Below are 23,066 nucleotides of genomic sequence, written 5' to 3' on the forward strand. Positions count from 1 at the left end.
ACGACTCGTTGGGCCCAGCCACCCAGCCATTTTTTTTACTCAGAGAAGTGTACAACCATCCAAGCCATGAGCAGACAGTTTCTCCAGAAGAATGCTGTGATAAGCAGTGTCAAAAGCTTTTATAAAATCTAGCTAGACCACATCCACAGCCTTTCCCTCATCCACTAAGTGTGTCACCTCATCATAGAAGGCGATAAGGTTAGTCAAGCAGGACCTGCCTTTCGTAACCCCATGCTGACTGGGCCCGATCACGTGGTTGTCCTGTAAGTGCCACCTGATGGCACCCCAGATAATCTGTTCCACAAGCTTCCCTGGCACCAAGGCCAGACTGACAGGCCTGTAGTTCCCTGGGTCTCTTCTGTTAGCCAGGAGTGCTGATAAATGATGGAAAGTGGCTCGGTGAGCACTTCTGCCAGCTCTCTCAGTACCCTCGGGTGGATCCCATCAGGCCCCATAGACTTGTGTACATTTAAGTAGTGTAGCAGGTCACTGATCATTTCCTCTTGGATTATGAGGGCTCCATTCTGCTCCCTGTCCCTACCTACCAGCTCAGGAAGGTGGGTACCCGGAGAACATCTGGTCTTACTACTAAAGACTGAAGAAAAGAAGGCATTAAGTACCTCAGCCTTTTCTTCATCCCTTGTCACTATGTTTCCTCCCACATCCAATAAAGGGTGAAGATTCTCCTTAGTCTTCCTTTTCTTGTTTATGTATTTACAAAAATATTTCTTATTATCCTTAATGGATAGCCAGACTGAGATCAAGCTGGGCCTTGGCCCTTCTAATTTTCTCCGTGCACAGCCTCAACATCTTTGTAGGCTTCCTGAGTGGCCTGCTTCTTCTCCCAAAGGTCATAAACTCTTTTTTTTTTTTTTTTTTTTTTTCGTGAGCTCTAGCCAAAACTGTCTGGTCATCCAGGCTGGTCTTCTTCCCCACTGGTTCATCTTTTAACACATGGAGACAGCATGCTCTTGTGTCTTCAGGATTTCCTTCTTGAAACGTGTCCAGCCTTCCTGAATTCCTTTGCCCTTCAAGACTGTCTCTCAAGGGACTCTGCCAACCTGTTTTCTAAACAGACCAAATCTGCTCTCTGGAAGCAAACCCCTCTCCTTACTTTTCCAATAATCAAAACCTGTTAATTCATGATCACTGTGCCGAAGGTGGCCTCCAACCTTCACATCACCCACATGTCCTCTGTTCACAAAGAAAACGTCCAGCAGGACACCTTACTCAGTTGGCTCACTTACCAGCTCTCAGGAAGCTATCTCCCACACACTCCAGAAACCTCCTAGACTGTTTTGTCTCTGCTGTATTTCCAGCAAACATCTGGTAAGTTGAAGTCCCCCATGAGAGCATGAGCTAGCGATTGTGAGACTTCTCACAGCTGCTTACAGAATATTTCGTCTATGAAATCTCATGCAACACCAGCAAAATTATGTCCTGAATTCCAGGTATTTGCAATCTGGAGCACAGCCCAGGCTATCAGAGTCAGTATTAGTATGGATAACCTTGCCAAAGTAAAGAGCCCACCTTGACTCTGTAGACTCTAGACCAATTTTCCACACTGAACAGCAGAAAACCTCCCTGTGTTCTGGGGCTCTTTTAACCTACCCGTATTATGAGATCTATAAATGAAGTTCCCATAAAACCATTAATGAAAATAAAAATATAAAAAGTAATAGATGGCAGATCTGCAGTTAAATATTCACACTGTTTCTAGGCCCAGCTTCCGAGGAGAATGTGTGACATACACTGGGCCCCTGGAGTCCCAGTAGCCAAGCACTGTTCAGAGTATGATAGATCCAAGCCTAAGAGAACCAGACATTTTAGATGGATAACCAGGTGCAAATTTACTAATTACCATAGACCCTTTACATGCAGGGAGCTATTGCCCCAGCTCTCCAGGGGCTTGCAGAGTTGTTATGGTGTGTGTGAGACACATGAGCTAATTAGTATGTAATTTCCTTTCACACTCTAACCCTGGCTCCTTAACGACCCATTTAAATGAGAGGCCCTTTCTCTTTACTGCTCCCTATGCTAATCTTTGGCTCACTGGCTTAATTACAGCTGCCTATGAATATTTTAGGGAGTGACAGTTTTCCAGCCCACTTTAATTGAGTGGGGAATGGTGGTTTACCAAATTGCAAGTGAATCTTTTTGTTCTCTTACCTTCCGATGCCCATAATAGGTGGCATCAAATGATAATGTGCACAACCGAGCTGTTCTCCAGTTGTGGTGTTTCCATACTCCTTTCTCTTCTCATCTCTGCCCTTTCTCATTCTACCCTTCCTCATTCTTCTTCAACTGTAGGTTGTCTTCTTCTGTTGAGTGGTGAATGTCCCCTAAAAGTGGAAACCTATTGCTTGGCTTTATAAAATACCCTCTAGAGGAAAAAAACTGCACTCTTTTGAAGGCAGGTCTTTTAATCTCTGACTTATTCATGCTAAATTCGTCTCTGCTAGAACATGGCTGATTTCATTGGAATTTTTCCTGGACTTAGCTTGGTCCAGCAATTCTTTGCCCACATATTATGGCTGACAGCATCTTCTCTCCCCTCAAAACATTAACTTTCAGAGGTGCTACCTCCAAGCTCTGGGTAGTTTCTCTCAGTAACATACCTGCCCTATTTTCACTTTAGCCTGTTTAACTTGAAAGTGAATTTCAACAAAGTGCACTGCAATGGTAAAACAATAAGCAAAGTCAAACATTTGCTTATATGATCAGTGTGAAAAAGGCAGTTTCATTTTATGATGAAACCAACATCTGATGCTGAAAGGAGCTGTAGAGTTGGATTGCTGTCAGTGAAAAGCCTGAGCTGTGTTTTCTGTGGTTCTGATATCTTCTCTCTTAGTACTGAAAATTCCTTCTTTTGCAGAGTTTGCTCATTTAGAAAGATTTTGAATGGGACTAATGAATGGGACCGTGTTTGTCCTGGCCCTCTGGGTAGGAGTAGATTTTACTTTCTGACAGGTTGGAGGCCCAGTGAAACCTCTAGTTTGCTTTAAAAAGCCAGATCATATGATTGTACTGTCAGTACAAGAGGACACCTTTGGAAATGGAACTTTTGAAGTCTGAGAACACCACAGGTGTTGAAACTGGGCAGGAGGGAACTTAAATCCCTATGTTGACAGCATCCACATATTGTCACCAAAAAATGGAGAGATCCTTGGGGACATTTCAGAAATATGTCCCCAGATTTATATGAATTGTATGTGTGGAGTATTAATTGGTATATTGACTTTATAGAAGAGTTACTCCTGGTTTTAGATTGTTGGTCACACCTGCTGCCAGAGTTGCACTGACTGGACCATTATTTTAACAGTTTTCACTAAGTGAGCGTTATGTTCTCTGACTCTGTGAGCCACCTATTGTAATATCACATCTGGAGTGTTATCAATACTTTCTTTTGCAGTTGTTTTTTTTGTTGTTTTTTTCTAGCTGGGAAATCTAAGAAATAGTACTCAATATTCTAAACCGTCTCTTTCTTTTCATCACATCAGGCTTGCCAAAAAATCCTGGTTTGGTAACTTCATCAACCTGGAGAAAGAAGAACAGATTTTTGTGGTCATTAAGGACAAACCACTAAGCTCCATTAAGGCTGATATTGTCCACGCTTTCCTCTCGGTAAGTCAGCCCAACTGCCTGTTGGAGGCATTGCTCATTGGTGAGACCAAGGCCTCCTTGTGCCATATGTTACTGGGCAGGGTCTCTGCTTCTTCAAATGCATCCTCTGTGCATTTAAATTATGCATCATGTTAATTCAGGCCTCCACTGTACTCTGTCTAAATTTCTAACTATAGAAAGTACTCTTATAAGGTGAGAGAAGTTTTCAACCTTCTTGCCGGGGTCTCCAGGTTACCAGTGTTTGGAATATCAGTGCAGTTAGAGCACACTGGCAATGCAGTATCACGACATTGATTTGCTGCTTTGTCACACTTATCTTGCAGTCACCATCTGTGCAAAAGATTGGGCCTCCCTGTGTATGCCCTCCACCACTTCAATCAGACAAAAAGCCTGTCTCACACCTGCATTCATTACTTTAGATCTCCTCTTCTGTGCTTTACAGCAGATAGAAGGGTAATTTCTTCTGGTGAGGAGAGTATCAGTTGTTACAGATGCTCTTTATTTACAATCTAAGAAAGTCTGCTGTGTGAGCAGAGAAAATGTCCTTTTTTTTTCTTTCCTACAGAACCTCCTTATTCTCACCATTTAGAAGTACCAGTGAAGAAAAAGGTCGGCAGAGTAAACTTGATTTGACAGATTTTTCAATTCAAGGGTTTTTAAAGCATAATGACATTTTTTTTTCAAATAGTATTAAAAGAAGACAGTTTAATTTATTTTATTGTTTGTTGAATTGGTGTTATTTTCCACAAAATATTGCTCTTCTTTTTATTCTCTATGATGCTACAATGAATTTCTTAAAAAGCAGCTGTAATCCTTTTAACTGTTCATACACAGTACATGCATACAGGGAGTGAGTGCAGTATAGTAACATCCATCAAACACTGTTATCTATCTCAGATTGGTTTGAAGCAGCTATGTTACTCTACCCTGTATTTAGCTATGCTTGTGGGTTTAGGATAGCATAGTGTACATTACTGCTTAAGTTAGTGATCCTGTGCATACCCTACATGTGTGGTGCGAGGTATGATGCGGTGATTTGTGTGCAAACCCTGTGAATCACCTCTTTCAGCCAACTTCAAATTAAATGTATTGTAAGAGCCTGCTAAGTGAGTCTGTAAGGTCAGCTTCTTCTTCAGAATTCATCTGTGATTTTTTCTCCAAAATTAGAGGTCAGATTTCCAAGTGTTTGGGGGATTTTTTGAAAATCTTGTCTTTTGTGAAACAATAAATAGAATATGAGGGTATGTTAAATTCTAATAGGATCTGTGAATCGTGACTGCTTGAAAATTAGGCAGTTGTGAAGTTCTGCCACAGCTGTGATGATACAGATATTGGATAACACCAGAAAGCTTCTCAAAATTATTTTACATATTGATAGGAATTGTGATTTGCGTAAGTTAATAGCAGGCATGCTGTCCCTGTGGATATGCCAGAAACTTGTCTAAGTGTCTGCTTCTTGTCCCGATGTTTCTTTGACAGCACAGAATCACCAAACAACTGAGGTTGGGAATTACTTAAGGAAGTCTATAGTCCAACTTCCTGCTCAAAACAGGATCAGCTATGAGATCAGACCAGGCTGCTCAGGTTGTTGTTATATCTAGTCATATCTCACTGACTTTTCTAGTCCCTCCCTTAATATCACTTCTCACCAAAGCAAAAGGCATTTCTCAAAACTGGTAGATGAGCAGGAAAAGAAAGACTCAGTGTATGAAGCTGTGCAGCATGGAATTTATAAGCATGCTGGATATTCCATCAGTATTTATCCTTTAAATTTAGGTCATTCCTTTAAGGAACAGTGCCTTCTTGCGTGGTGCCAAGCAATCTACACTCTTACTGATCTCACAAGGATGCCCTGAATATTACAAATTCAAGTCCAGAAGCAAATCTAGCAAATCATACACATTCTGGAAATATGTATTGCTGTAAACTGAACTTTGCAATTGTTCCCTTTTTGAACTGGTTCTACTATCTTTTGCCAACCTGTTTCAGATTCCAAGCCTCAGTCACAGTGTCATCTCACAGACAAGTTTCCGTGCAGAATACAAGTCCACAGGAGGTCCTGCTGTCTTCCAGAAGCCAGTGAAGTTCCAGGTGGACATAACGTACACAGAAGGGGGAGAGGCGCAGAAGGAGAACGGGATTTATTCTGTCACTTTCACACTCTTATCAGGTAACCATGGCAAAGCTCTAACATGGGTGCAAGTTGTCTCTGTCCTTGCTGATATGGAAGCCTGCAAAGAGAGGTCTGCCAGGGGAACGATCCATACAGTGGGTAAAAGGAGGATACTGGGAACAAGAATGGCATTGGTAGTGATAGACATGCTTGGGAGGGCAAGAGATTCCCAAAGAGGTGAAGTTGTCACCACCACAATTATTGCTAAAATAGCTGCTCTGTGCATCAGGTTTGAAGTACCTCCTTGTTTCACTCAAAGGTCTCAGTATCTCACCTGGGCACTATGATGCCACTGATTCCTTTCTTACAGAAATGTGCAATCGCCCTTTTTTCCTGGCTCATCATGTGCTCCACACAGGGGTAAAAAGTAAATAACAAAAATTAAAATAATAATAATAATAATAATAAAACACTTGCCTGTCTTTACAAAAGGAGCCCAGAACGCATCCTTCTTCTTGTTGAGTGTAGCATTGCAAAGTCCCTGTTAACATGCGGGGACTGTATAATAGTTCTTCAAAGTTGTGCCTTCAGCTGAAGTACAGCTATGCTGGCATACACTCTTGGGGACAGGACTGAAGGGAAAATGTTTGTGATCCTTTCCCTCCAACCTGTGTTATTTGGGGATTTGGCTTCTGCTGCTCTCACAGCCATGCATGCCTCTTCTCTCCTCACAGGTCCAAGCCGTCGTTTTAAGAGGGTAGTAGAAACCATTCAGGCACAGTTGTTAAGCACACATGACCAGCCTTCAGTGCAGCAGTTATCAGGTAAGTAGTTTCTACTGTTGGGCACCTTGCTTCAGCAGGGACAGGAAGGTGAAGTGCCTCTCAGTACCAGGAGGCTGAGGGAGGCCATCCCTCTGTTCACAGCAAGAACCTAGCTCTATTCAGACAGAGGAGTAACTCCCCGCACCCACCCTACACCCCGCACCCTCCCTCTCTCATTCCCACTCCAGTGCTCCCAGCGCATTCCCTAGTTGAACAGCTTCTGCCCTCCTCCCGCCCAAAGAGCCATTTGCCCACTTCTCCATCAAAAGCTGCATCATCAACAGATACTCCAGATTTTCTCAAGGTCCAAAAGTTCCCAGAACAGGGACACAGTCTAGAAAATACCTGATGTACAAAACCTTCAGGTATGCCTTAGACACCTCCAACTTCGGAGGTCCCAGAACAAAATTGAGAGCTACTTTTAACTATCTGTAAGAGCAGCATTTTCAGATGGTCAGACAGTGGCTAATAGTTTCCAGTAGTGTGGTCAAATTTTTGGCCCAGTACTGTGGTAGCACAAATCATACACTAAGGTTCTGCAAAAGCGATTATGTTATTGATTTTTAAAATAAGTTGCAATTCCTCATGGCGGTAAAGAAAGCTTTACAAGTGTGGCCCTTTGCAATGACATCAATCTGAATCTCCAGGCAGCCTGAGATGATAATATAGAAACTCGCCTCATCCCACCATTATGTAGCAAATGTTCACTCTGAACACTAGTGGTGACACTTAAAAAAAAAATCAATGACAACAATCTGTCCTTTAAGAGGACAGAACAAAGGAAGAAGGTGAAAATAGAAAACTTAAGGAAGCTTAGATACTGGGAGTGCTTCAAAGAAGGAAAAACAGGGAGAAGCAGAAATGCACAGATACAGGGAAGAAATAGGGGCAAAGCAGAGAATGGAAGCTGCAGGAAGAAGAGGCAGGAGGAATGGGAAGATTTTTCCCATTGTATGATGCTGAAAAGGTAGTAAATAATATACATAAGAGCCAAGTTATATGTTTTACCTTAGTGTGAACCAGCTGAGACAAAATTGGAGTATGAAGTCAGCATAGCATCATGCAGTTAAATCCTGGGTCTCCTTGGCTCATTGCACATATGGGTTACATCCTTCTGGTCTAACAGTGTGGCTTTAACAGCTGAAGATAAAATAAGTCTGTCTAGAAGAGTGTGTGCTCACTACGTGACAGAAAAGTATGCTCAGCTCAGGAAAGATTATTTTCCACTTTGCTTTTGCCCTCCAGCACTGTCTGACCTTCTGCACGCTGGATTGCAAGGATGCCCAGCACATGGGTTATTCTGTTAGGAAACAGGAAAGGTGAGGATATTAGAATTAGATCTGATTCAGATTTTTGCTTTGTGGACTTCTGAAATAAAATCAAACTCGAGAAAGCAGCCAGAATTTTCTGCCAGCCCTTGCTCTTGGGAAATGCTGGATCTATTGAGAGTGAGGGCAATTAGCTAAGAGAAAAGCATCCTCTGAGTCTAGTTCCTATTACCCCTGCTGCGTGAACAATGTTCAAGCATCCCTTGTCTCTTTGGGAAAGAAGCGTGCCCTTACCCTCTGATAAGGGAAAAGATGTTTTAAAAAAAAAAAAAAGTGAATAATATGATCTCTCTTAACTTTTTCACCTTAACATGTGCTAGCTAATGAGGCCATATAGAAAGACACAGACCCTGTTGCACATTTGCACATGAAGCAGGGTACCTCCATAAGAAAGTCATATTAGAATAAAAACCACTCATCTGACTGTAGCTCAGGGAGTTACTCAGGGCAAACCATGCTGTAAGAAGTGTATGTGACTTACAGTTTTGCTCTGGTTCTGGAGTGGAGAAATCATACTACAGATGCAGTCTTTTTCTACTGCATAAAGCTACATGAGAGCATTTCTTTCTAGCAGGGAAAACCCAGCCTGATCTTTAAAGACAGGGAGAAAGGGAAAACTCCACATGGAGTGTTAACAAGTGAGGCAGCTCACAAGAGACACAGTGCCAAACTATCCTGTGTCTATCACCTGTCCTGATCAGTAAGAGGCATGTCGTTTGAAAAAGAGAGAAGTAATTCAACCTGCAAAAACTTAGTTTGGAGCAGAGTACAAGGAAAAGAGAGAAAGTACGGGGAGAAGATTGTTACCACAGAAGAGAAAACATGGTTCAAAGCAGGGGGTCCCATGGTTCACATCCTCATCCAAAGTGAGACAATAAGTGGAAATAAATGGATAAAGAGACCACAAAGAGTTCACATTCAGCACTTTGCTCAGCTGGTTGGCTGTGGTTGGGTAGGTCTACATAGGGGCTTCCTAGAAATTGACTCAGTGTTTCTTATGTAGAAACAAGACAAGTTCTTCATTTCTTTCTTCTCCCACGTTCCCAACCCTTAATACCTCACAGGAATTGTGGTGGCTGGACTCCTGTTCAGGCTCTGTAGGCAGTCCTCTGCCGCAACAGAATGAGGTTACAGTTCACTTTGACTCTCCTCCTCCATGGCTTTGAGGATATTGCTGGCTCTGACCAGCAATGGTGGCTTGTTTGTTCCCTTACCAGAGCACTGGAGATGTTCCTAGCTCATTGTGCACAGACGTATCCTCTGTGTGGTTGTCTGCCCTGCCGTATAGTTCAGATGCCATTACAGGTGGGATGATGAAAGCCACCTGTGAAAGGTGCATGCTTGTAATGCGAGACCTGCAGGAGGGCAAGATTCAGGGAATACAATATAAAAGAGAACCAAAAGGCCTAGTAAGCATATGGCGCTGACAGTCATTCTCTCTCCGGCTCCTCTTTGATCCGTTATGCAGCATGCCAGCCCACTAAGCCGGCTTGCCTGGGTTTCAGAACGTACTTTTCTCTTTCTCATTTCCTCCAGCTCACAACAGTGTTTGTAGATGTCATGTTGCCCATGCATCTGTGTGTGTGTTATGTGAGTGTGTACACATACGTACCTGATTTAGGCAGATGTGTTTCTATGTAATACTTGAGTACCCTATAATCTCTCTTCCCCATGGATATCCCTGCATTCACTTCCATTTTCCCTTCCTAAGACCGTCTGTGCTTATTTCTTCTGACATCCTGTGAAGCAGGAAGACAGCTTCCTTCCCTTACTGGAAAAAACATGTAAATAAATGCAATCCATCCCAAAAGCTAATCTAATACTTTTAAAAGCCACTGTCCAGTTGGCCAAATTTAGTGCAACATACCAGCTTTCTACCTTGATGCTTCAGGACATGAAATCCTCTGTGGTGTAGCTGCTGAGACAATACCCAGTCTACGGACTTATGACTGGTATAGAACAATCAGACAGGTGGTGATGGCTCATTTTTTCTTCCAGTACAAGAACTAGAAGCCATCAAATGAAGCTAGTGGAAGCCAAATACCAAACAAATACCGAAAGGTCTGTCTTCATGTAGTGGGTAACACGTGTAGAACTTGCTGAAGCGGATTTTGAAGCTTACAAAGGTGCTCATGTTCCCCTGAGTACTTTCTACTCCTAGGGAGACTGGATGACTCCCTGGAAGAGGAAACTTCATGGCAACTACTAAATGGATAAAACCACAGCAAACTCAGGAAAGCCCTGACCCAAAAGTGATGAGAGAATGAGGCAGTGCTAGGAGGAAGTGTTCTATATATGCTTGGTTTGCTGTTACTCTCCTGCATGTCCACGTGTGGCTGCTTTTGGAGAAAGAGCTCTAGGTGATTTGATTTTGGCCTTTTTTTCTGAGCCAGAGTAGCCGCCTGTGTGTTCTTGTTACTGGTATCACAAAATGCATTGTGCCTGGTGATGCCCTGAAAGGACAGTCTCTCTTGAATGAAGAATGAGTAACAAGGTCTGCGGGAACAGCTAGCCTTGTCTCTTCATCCACTGGTGCCCTTTGGTAGAATAAAGGGATCTCCTGAGGGGGAAAAAAAACACATATATTTTTGCCTTTGCTTCAGCCCAGTACCCTTTCCATTAAATTATAATCTGTTTTCCTCCAGTGCCATTGCACAAAAAAGTAATAGAAACAGCTGGTGAATGGGAACATGCAAAAGCTATCCGTGATCATACACGGGTTATCAATTTTTATTTTCTTAATATTTTCTTGCCTTTTTAAGCTTTGGTTTTAAGTGTGGGGTACTGCATATCCCCATTTTTTTCTACCTTTTTTTTTTTCCTGTGTTTTAGGCAATCAGCAGTGCTGAAATAGCCGTTACAACTTCTTTGTAATAGGTTTTCTGATGTTTTATTATATTTCTTGGCTTCATGTGAGATTTTAACCCTCAGCTTCTCAGAAGTTCAGAGTTTCTCAGTGTTACTGCTGAAAATGCCTTTCATCAGCATAAGCAGCTGTTTAGGCACCATATGCAGCTCCAAAACAGGGCTGTGCAAATTCTTTCTGATTGCATGTGTCTTCTGTATATGCACCTGATCTCTCTTACTGTGCTGGTGTATGTCTCAAAAAGAAAAAAGTTGTTCACGTGACTCAAAAGGCTTTGCTGGAGTATTGATCTGTGCATTCTAGGTGTTCATCTTTATGGCTCACAAGAGCTGTGGGTTGGCTAAATAGCTACAAAAAATACTAGTAAGAAATGGCTTCCAGGTGTGCAAAGGATTTTATCAAAAGACAGAAAAAGGGAGTAAGGAGCAAATGAAGTGCTTTTGCCAGGTCAGCTTCCATCTGCAGACGTGAAATGGGACTATGTAGCTGTCAGTTTGGAACTGGACTGCCATTCAGTTTTATCTGGGGCTTGTCCAGGTCCCAGCTTTATCTTGTCTCCCGCATTCCTGTGGGATCCTTTATGTTGTAACCACTCTTGTAGAGTCTGGGGCATCACTTCATCTTGCTGTCATGCTTCCCACCTATAAGAGGCACAGTGTAATGCCTGGTTGGATTGCTAGAACGCTGCATTTTGATAAACAACTTTAGTATTATTATTGAACAGACCTCACTAAAGTTAACTGAGTAGTCCTGAAATAAAACATGTAAAAAAGAGTCCAAGCACTCCAGTTTATAGAACAGTGCATTTCAAGTAGGCACCCAAACACTGGGGAATTCCAACCCAAAAGGTAACTGCTTTGGACCAGAGGAAGTGGTATCTCCCTTAGCATCATCTGCTTTAATGTAAGTGGTTACTGGGAACTATCAGCAATTGACAGGAGACGTTCAGTGCTTTTCTGGGATCTAGCCCTGCATTTAGAGATCTCCAGAGAGCAGTTGTTTGTGTGAGATTTCCTGGACTGGGACAAGTCACAGTCCCAGAGATACCAGATGCATCTCAAACCAGGCTGTTTGATTGTGATATTTATGAGGAATAGAAAAACAAGTTACTGAAAAAATAAATAAATTCAGGAAAGAAAATTTAGCAGAACACTAGGATTTTTTAATGGATTCGGAACTCGTTTTGACCTTTTCATGTTCCAATCAGGAAGGGCCTATTTTAACCAAAGCATTTGTCATCTGTTAATGAACTGAACTGGGTGTCATTTATGAAAGAGTCTTGGTCAAATCCGAAGCGTGAGGGACTGCCAGCAATTCTGAAACAAGGAATTGCCTTATCATCAGAAGGATTGAGCTCTGGCGCTGCCACTCTGCTTTAATTAAAAAATTAAACAGCATACATTAAAAATGTAGTTACATGACCCATCCGCACTTCTCAGGGAGCATTTAGCTTTTGGACCCTGGTGTTATTCACCTCACATAACACCTTGATCCTGCAGACACTGGGTTATGGATTATTATCTGTGAGCAGAAGCCTGCTGCCAATAATCTACGGCTTTCTAATAAGAATGAAAATTCTCCTTTAAAAATTTAAAATACTTTATCATACAGAATATTTATTAAAGCAGACGTTACAAGTTGATGGAAATGAAGGAAGTATTAAAGTAATCATTATAAGAGAGAAGCTGAAGGCATATTAACTCTGTTAGTCTCTTCAAAGATGTGGTATCAGCTACTGTTTCTGGCATGCTCATTTTAGCTGTCCTTTAGGAATGGGGAAAAAAAATACGTGATCATGTGTTAGAAAGACATTAGAAATAAAAATAAGTTACTGGGCAAGTCTTGGGACTAGCCATGGCACTATAGAGAACACAAATTGTAGTTTTTGTTGTGCATAAATGTTCTAAGAAAGAAAACTGTGAAGTTTTATTAGTTTTCCTTTGATATTTTTCCACAGTCTTAAATTTCAAGAGTCTGTGTGTTTTTTCCTATCCATCCAAAACTATTCTACAACCTACAAAATTAGTATTTTAGGAACAGATCCCAAGGTGTTACATTATCAAAAAGCCTACACTACAATCCTTTATTTTTCTGTTGCGGATCTGTCAGTTTGTATTCTGATCACAGGATTAATGTATGTAGAGCAGTTGCACAATTAGCTTTAAATGAAATACTTAAAAGAGCTATGCTGACCGCAGATGACTGAAAAAAAGACAATATTCTGAGGTAATACCTTAAGAAGGCATCATTAATTTATGTTAAAAAATCACAAAGAAAGAGAAATACTCATTTCAGGAGACTCTTAGTAAACCAGCCATAATATTTACCTATTCTGGCATTATCCAAGTGCTACCATTTTTGTTTCTTGACTGCCAGTGACTGTGTGGTCAGTCTGGATGCACTTGAGAGAAGAATTCCAGGTGATGGAAGTGGGAGTCAGAAACAATCTTTCAGTCCTATTTGAGACTTTCCTTGCTCTTCTTCTCTGTTCTTCTGCACTCTTTCAAAGCAGAGGTTATGCTGATGGCTGGGTGACTGCTCTGAGCTCTGCCACCATAGATCTGTAGTTATTGCAGCTGGGTGTAGTTGGTTCACAAGGGTTGGACAGGAGCAGCTACAAGGCATCAGGTAACAGGCTTGTCCAAGTTATGAAAGAAGAAAGAAAGAACTCATGGTTGTGACTCCTTGACATTGCCTCAATCAGCACCTGTAGGCACTTCCTAAACCTGTTAGGCATCTCTGGGGAGAAGTATTTTTTTGGAGCTTAGTCTGCCTTCATACAGTCAGAATAGCCAAAGACAGGTGAACTCCTGGCCTCTGACACCTCTGATACCTTGTTCCAAATCCTGAATCCTCTCTTCTCCTTCACCTCCTTCCTTTTTCCCCTCTTTCTGTCAGTCTTGTGCCTTTCTGAGAGACCTCCCATGGGTTTAATCTCCCATTCAGGTCTGTCAGCCTGCCTTTGACCTTTGGGGTGGAGAGCATGTAACTTCTCCTCGGATGCTTTGACCAGCATCACTGGACCAAGCACTACTCTGTGCTTTCCCAGGCGATCTGTGCAGCACAGGCCTGGCCGCATCAGAAACCACAGCCATGCTCTTCTAGCATGGGTTTAGCATACCCAGGCATATCCAGCATCCCTTCCTCCTCTTTGAAAATTACTTTTCCGTGAAGAGGCATGCTGAGAAATGGTCCTGCCCTCTCTCCTGCAGACTTTCAGCAGATAGGGAGTAATTAGAGCATCCTGGCAGGCAGGTATTTGGGGCATGTGTGTGCATGTTTCCAAGAGGCCTATTTCTTTAATACCTGAGTGCTCACTGAGAGACCAGGCAAGAGGAGACCCGAGACCGAACCAAGTGCTGTAAATGTTTCCCACTGGCTCCAGAGGGAGCATGGGCTGAGGCCTCAGGTGCCGCAGCAGCCTGGCTGACAGCAGCAGATCTCGCTTGCCAGCAGCTTTCACAGGGAAGACACCAGTGGGACTAGTCCTCTCCACATTAAAACTCCCATGTAAAGCTCCTTCTGCTTATCACACCTGAATTAGTAAGCACTCAGAGGCTGTGGCAAGGGGAGCTATACACAAAGTGGATAGTAATATCACTGGGCCAGATTCTGCCACCCTTTCCAGGAGTAATTCTATTGCCTGTGAATAGTGCCATTGAAAGCAAGAAGAATAAGAGACTACACGTGAATGAGAAGGGCAGAATTATGTAAGGGATGTGAACATTGGGATATAAAGATGTTTCTGAGCTGTGTAAGTAACCACCTTAGCCCATATTCAGTAACACAGTGGTGTATTTTCTCCCTCTCACAAACTTTTGATGTACATAGCTGGCTGGACATTTTCGGGGTGTTGCAGGATAACTTGCAAAGATATCCAGTGAGAGCAATGTATTTCGAGGCTTTTAGATTGCTAATTTAACAGCAGAACGATTCCCACATCTCTGAAATCCCCCTAGCTGTGATAAAGAGGTGGGTGCAAGCAGCAGGACCAGGCGAGCTCCACTCCCAGTTCCATGGCCAGGTTTTCACTGGCATAAAGCAGGTGGCAGAATTTGGCCTGGGTTGTGTGAAGTCCAAGATGCGTAAATGTTTCCTGCTTCAGGTAATAATGTGCTAAGTTACTACTTTATGCACAGAGGTATGGAAACCTTTTTTTATGTTTCTCCCTCCCTCCCTCCTCTTTCCGTTCTATGATCCAGACACCACTAACTGTATGGAGTTGATGACTGGCAGACTTTCCAAATGTGGTAAGAACTTCCTTCCCTACTGCCTTTTCTCCTTCCCCAGCCCCTGCTGAGCAACATAATAACGCGCCGCCCTGTCCCTTCCACCTGTTCCCCTTCCCCATCCCTGCTCTCCCACGCTCTTTTCAAGACTGCACACCCCGTAACAGCCCACGATGTCTTTCACTTACCTGGTGGACACGAGCACATACCCCTTTTTCTGATCCTCCCCATCCATGCACAAATGCACAGGCTCCACCACAGCTTCCCCCTTCATAGCACAAGTGTGTGGTGTTGCACTTCAGATTCCCCCCCTCACTGTCACTCAGGCCAGTGATTTTCTTTCCTGTTTTGTTGTTGTTGTTGTTTACTTGCTGCCTTTGATTCTTGGTTCTTCAGTGAATGTTGCCCTGCTAGCTGCTGTCTCCCTTGTTCTCCTGAATTTATTGAGACAGGATTGCTCTGTTATTTAATTCCCTTTTGCATCCACTCCCTTCTTCCCCATGTATCTTTGGGTAAGACCCTCTTAAATCTTCCATAAGACACACTGCATATTATCTGCCAGACAGTTAGCTGGTATAAATTGGTATAGTTCCAGTCTGGTTTCAAGGAAGGGCATTGTGTTTCTAGCTGGAGGAATAGTGGACAACTGGAGGTTCAGAATTTTGTTAGGAATGAGAACAAAAGGAGTTTACTGCAAAACTTGCATCTCAACTTGCTTGGGGTTCCCTGAATTTTGGCTAACTTGTCCCTTGCCTTCCCTCCCTTCTGTGCACACAGGGACTGTATTCTTTCTTTCATTACCTGTGCCTCTCCTGACTCCTTCAAATACAGTGGTGGAAATACCCAAATACTATAAGAGAGGGTTTTTTTCTTTTTCCTTTTATCTTATACAGAAAGGTTCTGTACAAGAGAAATCTGTTCTCTTTAGATTTCCATTCTGGTAGCTAGGCTGAATTCAGACATTTCTGTGAAAGGGAACACAAGCTGTTGAGGAAGTGATCACTGAACTGGTACTGCTCTCCAGCTGGACTTGTGACTCCTGCGTCATCTCTTCGTATATTGAGGGAAGTTCTTCAGGAGTTGTTCTGCACTTTGTAACAATGAAGGAAAGCTGTCACAGTGGAGATAATATTAGGTTTATGTGCGTGTGACTGAGAGCAGAATTTGTCTTGTTTCCTGATTTCAGATGATCTCTTTCCCTAAAAGTGCAGCTTTGGTCGTAGGATTTTTTCCTTTTCGCTGAGAAGGGCTCATATGATTTCTTATTTGAGTTTTCTGGTTTACACCATTTCTGATCTCTTCGTGAAGACTCATTTAATTTGTAGGCAGACCTGCAGCTTCTTCTTGAAGGCATCAGACAGCAAATTTCTGTTCTCCCTCAAGCCTTTATTTCTTGCCTTATCTGGCATTCACATCATACAAAAATACTGAAATGCTGATTCTGCTGATTGCTTGCAAGTTAATTGAGCTACATGGATAACCAGTCACTACTCTGCACTCTCTAAACAGAGCATTACTCTTCACTCCCAGCTCAGGCAGGCCTTCCAGCTGTCACGGTGTCAGCATACGTCCAACAAGGGACAAAAAGGACAAAGTGAATGCCATCAAGGAGACTACTTTATGGCAGCTACAGCACAAACAGAGTACATACACAGATCCATAAAAGAGATAGGAAGAGGTGTTGGGGTTTAATGGAGCTGCGTCCTTTGAATCAAATTCCTGTTGGTGTGCTCACAAAAAACAGAGGTTGTGGTGACGTTCATGGTGCTGAATTAATCACCCAATATTCAATCAGGGAAGTAAAGAGGAATGATGCCAGGATTTAACCTAGTATTGGCAACTGTCCTCTGACTTTGAGGACAGGCAGCACTCTGTGGAGTTGGCACAGCGTTCATCTAGTAGCAGCCAATAGTGTAAGAAAAACTACACTGAATTTTTTTGACCTCATCATCGTTCCACATTTTAGGAATGAGCATAGGAAAGCATTTGTGCAAGAGTGTGGTGGTTTTACTGTGCTGGGCAGCTAAACCCCACAACCGCTCTCTCACTCCCCCTCTTTTTAGATGAGGAGGGGGAGAAGTAAAGCAAAGAACAACTCACGGGTTGAGATAAGGATAATTTAAGTAAAGGCAAATAATAATAATAATTAAATAAAGATTATTATGAACTAAACAATTTAACTAAATGGAAATAAAAAGGGAAAGGAGAAAAGGGAGGGGGAAAGGGAAAATAAAAATAAGGGAGGAAAACAAACAAATAAAATAAATGAAGGCTATGTGGAAGTGCAGAGGAAAGAAATTACCCTCTACTTCCCACAAATGAGTGATGATTGACCACGTCCTTGAAGCAGGGCCTCAATGCACGTAGCCGGTGTTCAGGTGGAGGACCGACGTTTTCCCAATGAGAGCCCACCCCTCCCATCTTCTTCCTGTTTCCACCTTTTATTGCTGAGTGTGACATCACATGGTATGGAATATCCCTTTGGTTGGTTTAGGTCAGCTGCCCTGGTGATGTTTCTCTTCTCACTTTTTGCCCACCCCCTAGGAGGGTTAGAGAGAGGCCCGATGCTGTGCCAGTGCTGCTCAGCAGTAGGCACAACAATGATGTGATAACACTGCTGTTCCAGCTACAAGTGCAGAGTACAGCACCGTATGGGCTGCTGCAGGGAAAGTTAACATCCCAGCCAGACCCAGTACAAAGAGTTAACACTGGAGCAGGAAGAGCAAATGAGATGTATTATGCCTGGCTCAGCCATGTGAAAGCTGTGGTGGGGATGAGGAATATCTCTTCACCCACTATAAAGCACTGAACTTGTAATTAATAACAAGGCAAATTTATTTAGTCCTTTTAATGTTATTTCATCTTCTGCTAGTCGTAGTCATCAATCTGAGAAATGATTCTGCATCTAGCCATTAGCATTGAAGAACAAGTTATTGTTGAACAGCAGAGGTATGTCAGAGTACCTGCCAATGTCCAAATGACATAGCAGCTGCTGTATTGGTCCTACCTGCACACACTGCTGCCAACTTTTAGTATTTCACTAGGGAAGAAAAACTCAACCAAGTTGAAATGTACATTGGGATGGAATATTATATTTTAAGTTTCCACCCACGTCAGTGGGGGAAGGGGCATTTCTAGTGTCAGGAAGACTAAACTGATTTCCATGAAGTCTTTAGTATCTGTTTATAAGAATAACTTTGCCTTGTAAAAGCTCTTTACATTTAAAATGCAGCTGTAACCTGAAAATTGTGTGTAGAAGTGACACCTTCCAGCTTAGCTGATCTTTCCCTTGTGCATATTCAGAGCCAAATCAGTTTAGTGACAAATAAGCTTTACTATTTTATGTGCTGCCATTAAACCTTATAAACTTAACACAGCTGTAAAAGACAGAGCTGGATTCTGTTTCTTTTGAGGGAGGATTGAGAGAACTGTTTACTATCATCTAATCTGGTATTTACGTCTATCTCATTGAAGAATAGATTGTATAATTAACAATGCAGTTCTAATAGGTTCTCCTGAATCTTTACATAAAAAAATAAAAATAATAAAATGAAAACTAATACTCAAACTGGAAAGCCATCAATCTTCAGCCACAAAGCAATTCTCATTATAGATTGAGCACATTGGATCTGGAGCCATTGATATATACCACACGGAAGCCCAATGCCATTTCAGTAGTCTTTCTTCAAAAGAGTCTGTCTTCACAAACTTGAATGACTTTAAGGCCTTTAATTCAAGAACTGAGAGTTTGTTTGGGTGGTTGAATCAGTAGTAAAGCTGTTGTACAGTCTTTGATAGCTCCCTTTCCCAGTAGTCTGTAGTAAGCATGTTTCACCAAGGTGTTGGCTGCTGGCAGAAAGCTCAGAAAAGCTTGCCTCATTCTTCATGTTATCTTCTGAAAAACCCTTAGCAGGGAGCCTGTAAACTTCCTAGTTTCCCTGCTGTGGCTGTCTGGGGCTGAGTTTTATTTCCAAGTAAGGCAATCTTTGCTTGTGGCTTTACATCCCTCATGACTGTGAGGCAAGTTTTCAGTTACATCAGTGGCACTTCCAAGAACATGGGTGATGATCAGAGGTTATTATGTGTAAGTAATGCAGCTCCAGTCAAATCATGTGATCGTGTTTGGCACTGCACAAACATGCTTTCTTGCAAAGTCTTATACCATAACCCTGTGAGAAAAGACTAGTCAGAAAGCGTCGTGCTTAAACATCCTCTGTTGCTGTTCACAGTTTGAAACTGTCTTCAGTTAAACAAAAAGCCTTTCAGATCTTGTGTATACCAATGGCTATCACCAAAATGAGCTGATCAAAGCAGAACCCCAGCAAATTCACTTGCCTTTTATATCTTTTCAGTGTATCTCACTCAAATTTGTTGGTTCCAGTGTTTAGGAGATTGACATAGCTTCCTATTCTGAGCCAATCCAACGTTGTCTCCTGTGGCCAATCATCCTTTGTGCACACTTGCACTAAAGGCTTCTCTCGTCTTACCTTCTTGCAAACACAGTTTGATTCATACAGATGCAATCCCAGGTCAATATTACCCCAAGCTACTTGAGAAATTAGGAAAGGTTTTGTAGTTACTGGTTACACCACCTCTGGGTTGCAGTTACAGCATGTAACTTAGTGAGTGCTAATTTAGAGACTTGTGGTGTTACTAACAGCAGCAAATATCTGGATTTGGTGCTCTCAGAAGTGATCCATACTAGCATCACAGTAACCCTGCTTCTTTCAGAGTAGCCTTTTGATCTTTGATGGAAGAGGAGATTGGTGATTTGCATTCATAAGGTCATAATGAATGGCAGAAACACTGATGCTGAGACCTGCAGAAAAAAAAAAAAAAAAAAAAAAAACAACATGCTGTCCTCCCAGCTCAAAGGCTATCCCCACCTTTGCTACACTGCGAGGTTGTCAGAACAATATTCTCTTTATTAGCATTTGTGAAAAAAGTGCTTACTACTGGTCTTTCTGAGCACGGCCGATTCTTGATGGATATGGGAATGAAATTGGCATCCAAATGAGAGATGAAATTAATAAACCCACCTTCATTTCACCTGAATATGTGAAAGATCACATATTCAATCATAATGTGTGGATCATGATAAGTAAGATAATTCAGTTTCCAAAGAGTTCAAGCCAAGTTTCTAAGTTATTTGCTATCCAAATGGGTGCCTGATTCCCTCCACGCTGTAGCTGTATCTCCTCATTCTTGTGATGTGTTTGGGACACGCTTCTTTTCCGACTCATAACTCATATTTTGCTCTGTAGAAGAAGGTAGCATTAAAGATGGCAACTTGGCACTAAAGATGTATCCAGATATATTAAGCTATTTGTTATATATTAGTTTCTGTATTGACACTGTGGCCAGGTTTTTGTTGTCCAATACAAGATCTTTTCCTCTTTCTCTGTAATAATACCTGTTGCAGAAAGCACACTTCTCTCTGAATTAAGATAACAGTACTCATGGCAGGCAGTGCTTCAGAATACTCCATGTGAATATTTCCTTGCTGTACTAAGCTGAATTTGCAATGGCCTCCCCTGAAAGTTAAATCATATTTTGAAGGGGTTGATTCAGAGGAAATGAGGAATTAACATTTTACCAGCATACACAGTTCATTTCTCTGCTTAGGAGCAGGTCAGAGAACTTAATGCCCCTAAGATCACACATAAAAATCCCTCTGGCAGGAAAGGAAAAAAGTCGTATTATTAAATGTCAATACATTTCTGACATTTTATGGACAAAAAATTAAATGAAACACCAGAAGTCTCCAGAGAATGGGTAGCAGCAATACTATCATCTACTGTGGCTTTGTGAGTATAGGTTGTCATCTTACTCTCTCATCACACACTTGTGCAGACAGATCTTTGTAAAAGGACAGACATGCAAAGAATTCTTAGGCTGACTCCTTCACCAACCAATTTGCCAGAACAGTGTGATTCCACAAGAACATTTGGCATCTCTTCATCACAGCACTGTCGTTGCCTGCTCTTTCAGTGCCACCAGCTGTCCAAATGAGCTCGATTCCCTCTTCTCCATCATCATGTCTCCTATTTTAAAAGTTACGTGGTGGTGCTGGAGTGGCCAGAGCTATTCATCAGTAATGGACATGTTTGTTTTCCAATTAATTACTCATGTCTTAGCTCTGCAGAAGATAACAGGAAGGGAATACACCTCATTTATTTGGGTCTTTGCTGGCTGTGTTCACCATCCTCTAACTCAATCACCCAAGAGGTACCCATCTAAGTTATATTGCCTGTGACAGGAGAAGCTGAATTTTCTCTGTGAGAGAGAGAGAGAAAAAACATGTGTGAGACAGAGGCAGAATGGCTAATCACAAGTATTGGGCCTTCCTCCTGCACGGGAGAAGGGATATTTTAGGGGAGTAGGAACAAGGATGGGTTACAGGGCATTTGAATGTCAGGTTGGTTGTTCAGATCTGCCCAGATGTGTAGCCACTGAAAGTTCCCACCTGCTGGTAGCATGGACAGCTGTGCTAACAGTGTGTGATGAGTGGAGCAGTTCCTACCAGCAGTCTGTTTCTGCAAGCACTGTTATCAGCTGGTATTTTTACAGAGTCCAAGGACTCTGGAAAATAAGCTCTGTTCTTTCCTTTGGAAGTAGTCTTGCCCAGTTACAGTTCAGGTGTCCTGCTAAGAAATTCAAGTTATCCTGTGGGCTGTCAGTCTGCCTCCATTTTCTAATCCTAAACCAAAATAAAATCAAAACAGCTGTCCAGTTATATAATTTACCATTTAAAAAATAAATGGGAGAACTTGTTTTGGTCAATCTGTTGTGTAACAGTTTAAAAATCTAACAAATACGAAACCACACACTTGTCTCCTGAAAAGCTTTTCTGACTTCCTATATTTTTTAGAGAAGTACCAGTCTTGGGATTTCAGCAGTTCTTTCAGTTTACTTCAAGGGTAGGAAGGATTCATAGATTAGGAAGTTTTGTGTGATGGCCTCCAGCAAGACATCGCAACTGCCTTTCAGTCACCCTTCTCCAATCTAGAGGGAGACCTCATATATCCAAATTAGCTTAAACAAGTTGAGCAAAAGTTTTTTTATAATCTTCTTTGATAGTGAGTGAGCTCCATGAGGCCTCTTTCTGATTTGCATTTGTACAATGCCAAGGCCAGGGACTCTTTATTCTGAAGAAAGACCCCTACATGAGATTGTAATTAAATGAAGAGGAGTAGGCCACTTTTACCTTTCCAATATCCCTTTCATTGCAGATATTTCTGGAGTGGATTCTGTATTTTAAATCTTCTGATATTGAAGGCAAAGTGACTCTGCCAATAGAAAACAGACAGAAAGTGTCTAGTCTTAAAAAAGGGGGCTAGAATTCTGTCAAACTAGCAAATGGGTGTGAAAAGGACTGGGTTATCACTAATCAACAGAATGTTTCAGTGCATTGTGTGGAAGGAGTTGGATTTTTGCTACATTATTCACTGAAACTGTGGCTGCTATTGAAATAAATAGCAAGCTAGGGATGAAAATAAAGAAATAAGTAAATAAATAACAACAAGGGCAGAAGGCAGGCAGAAAGGATGTGAAAGCAACATAAGAAGGAATATAGGAAGTCAGGTTGACAAAGTGTCTCTCTGTTTCCAGTTGAGACCTATGTTTTCCCATTCATTTTCTCTCAAAGCCTAAGCTAAAAATGCAGAAACTCAAAATTTTTCAGGCTATACAGAAAGGAAAGGCACAGAATAATAATCTCACAGATGGCATATTTGCTTTGCACAACTTTGTGGTCAGCACCACAAGGATTAATGCATTAAAAGTTGTTATGGATGTGAGAGAGATGGTTTCACAGGACAAGAAAGTGCCTCGGGGTTTGGTTCCAATAAGGCAATGGGAATGTTGCCATTTGCTTGAATGAAAACAGGACCAAGTCCTTACCTGACTGTCTTAAAATGTTACAAAACAGCAGGCTACAGTCAGGGACTGAAGCCTCCGAGGTTGTCCTGAAGCTGCTTGTTCACCACCTCCTGTTAGTTTCCTCTGGAGGACTCGGAAGGTTTTTTCAAGGTCAGAGCAGATGCATCCTCTCCTGGTGCCACTCCTGGTGCTTGGAGTGAG

The 23,066-nt window shown here is 42.0% G+C and overlaps 1 protein-coding gene across 5 annotated transcripts in view; it reads left to right on the top strand.

Moving 5' to 3' along the window:
• The window catches only part of BRSK2 (BR serine/threonine kinase 2), a 299,783-nt gene that overhangs the window by 271,203 nt on the left and 5,514 nt on the right, over positions 1-23,066 (top strand). For 4 of the 5 annotated variants that reach the window (XM_072038514.1, XM_021272539.4, XM_038179237.2 and 1 more), the window contains 4 exons: positions 3,501-3,624; positions 5,614-5,794; positions 6,472-6,561; positions 14,958-15,005. In XM_072038514.1, coding sequence (XP_071894615.1) covers positions 3,501-3,624; positions 5,614-5,794; positions 6,472-6,561; positions 14,958-15,005 — 443 coding nt within the window. The remainder of the gene's footprint in view (positions 1-3,500; positions 3,625-5,613; positions 5,795-6,471; positions 6,562-14,957; positions 15,006-23,066) is intronic. The other variant, XM_021272545.4, reaches the window with a different exon arrangement.

This window comes from Anas platyrhynchos, chromosome 5 (genome assembly GCF_047663525.1).
Source record: "Anas platyrhynchos isolate ZD024472 breed Pekin duck chromosome 5, IASCAAS_PekinDuck_T2T, whole genome shotgun sequence".
Taxonomy (NCBI): Eukaryota; Metazoa; Chordata; class Aves; order Anseriformes; family Anatidae; genus Anas; species Anas platyrhynchos.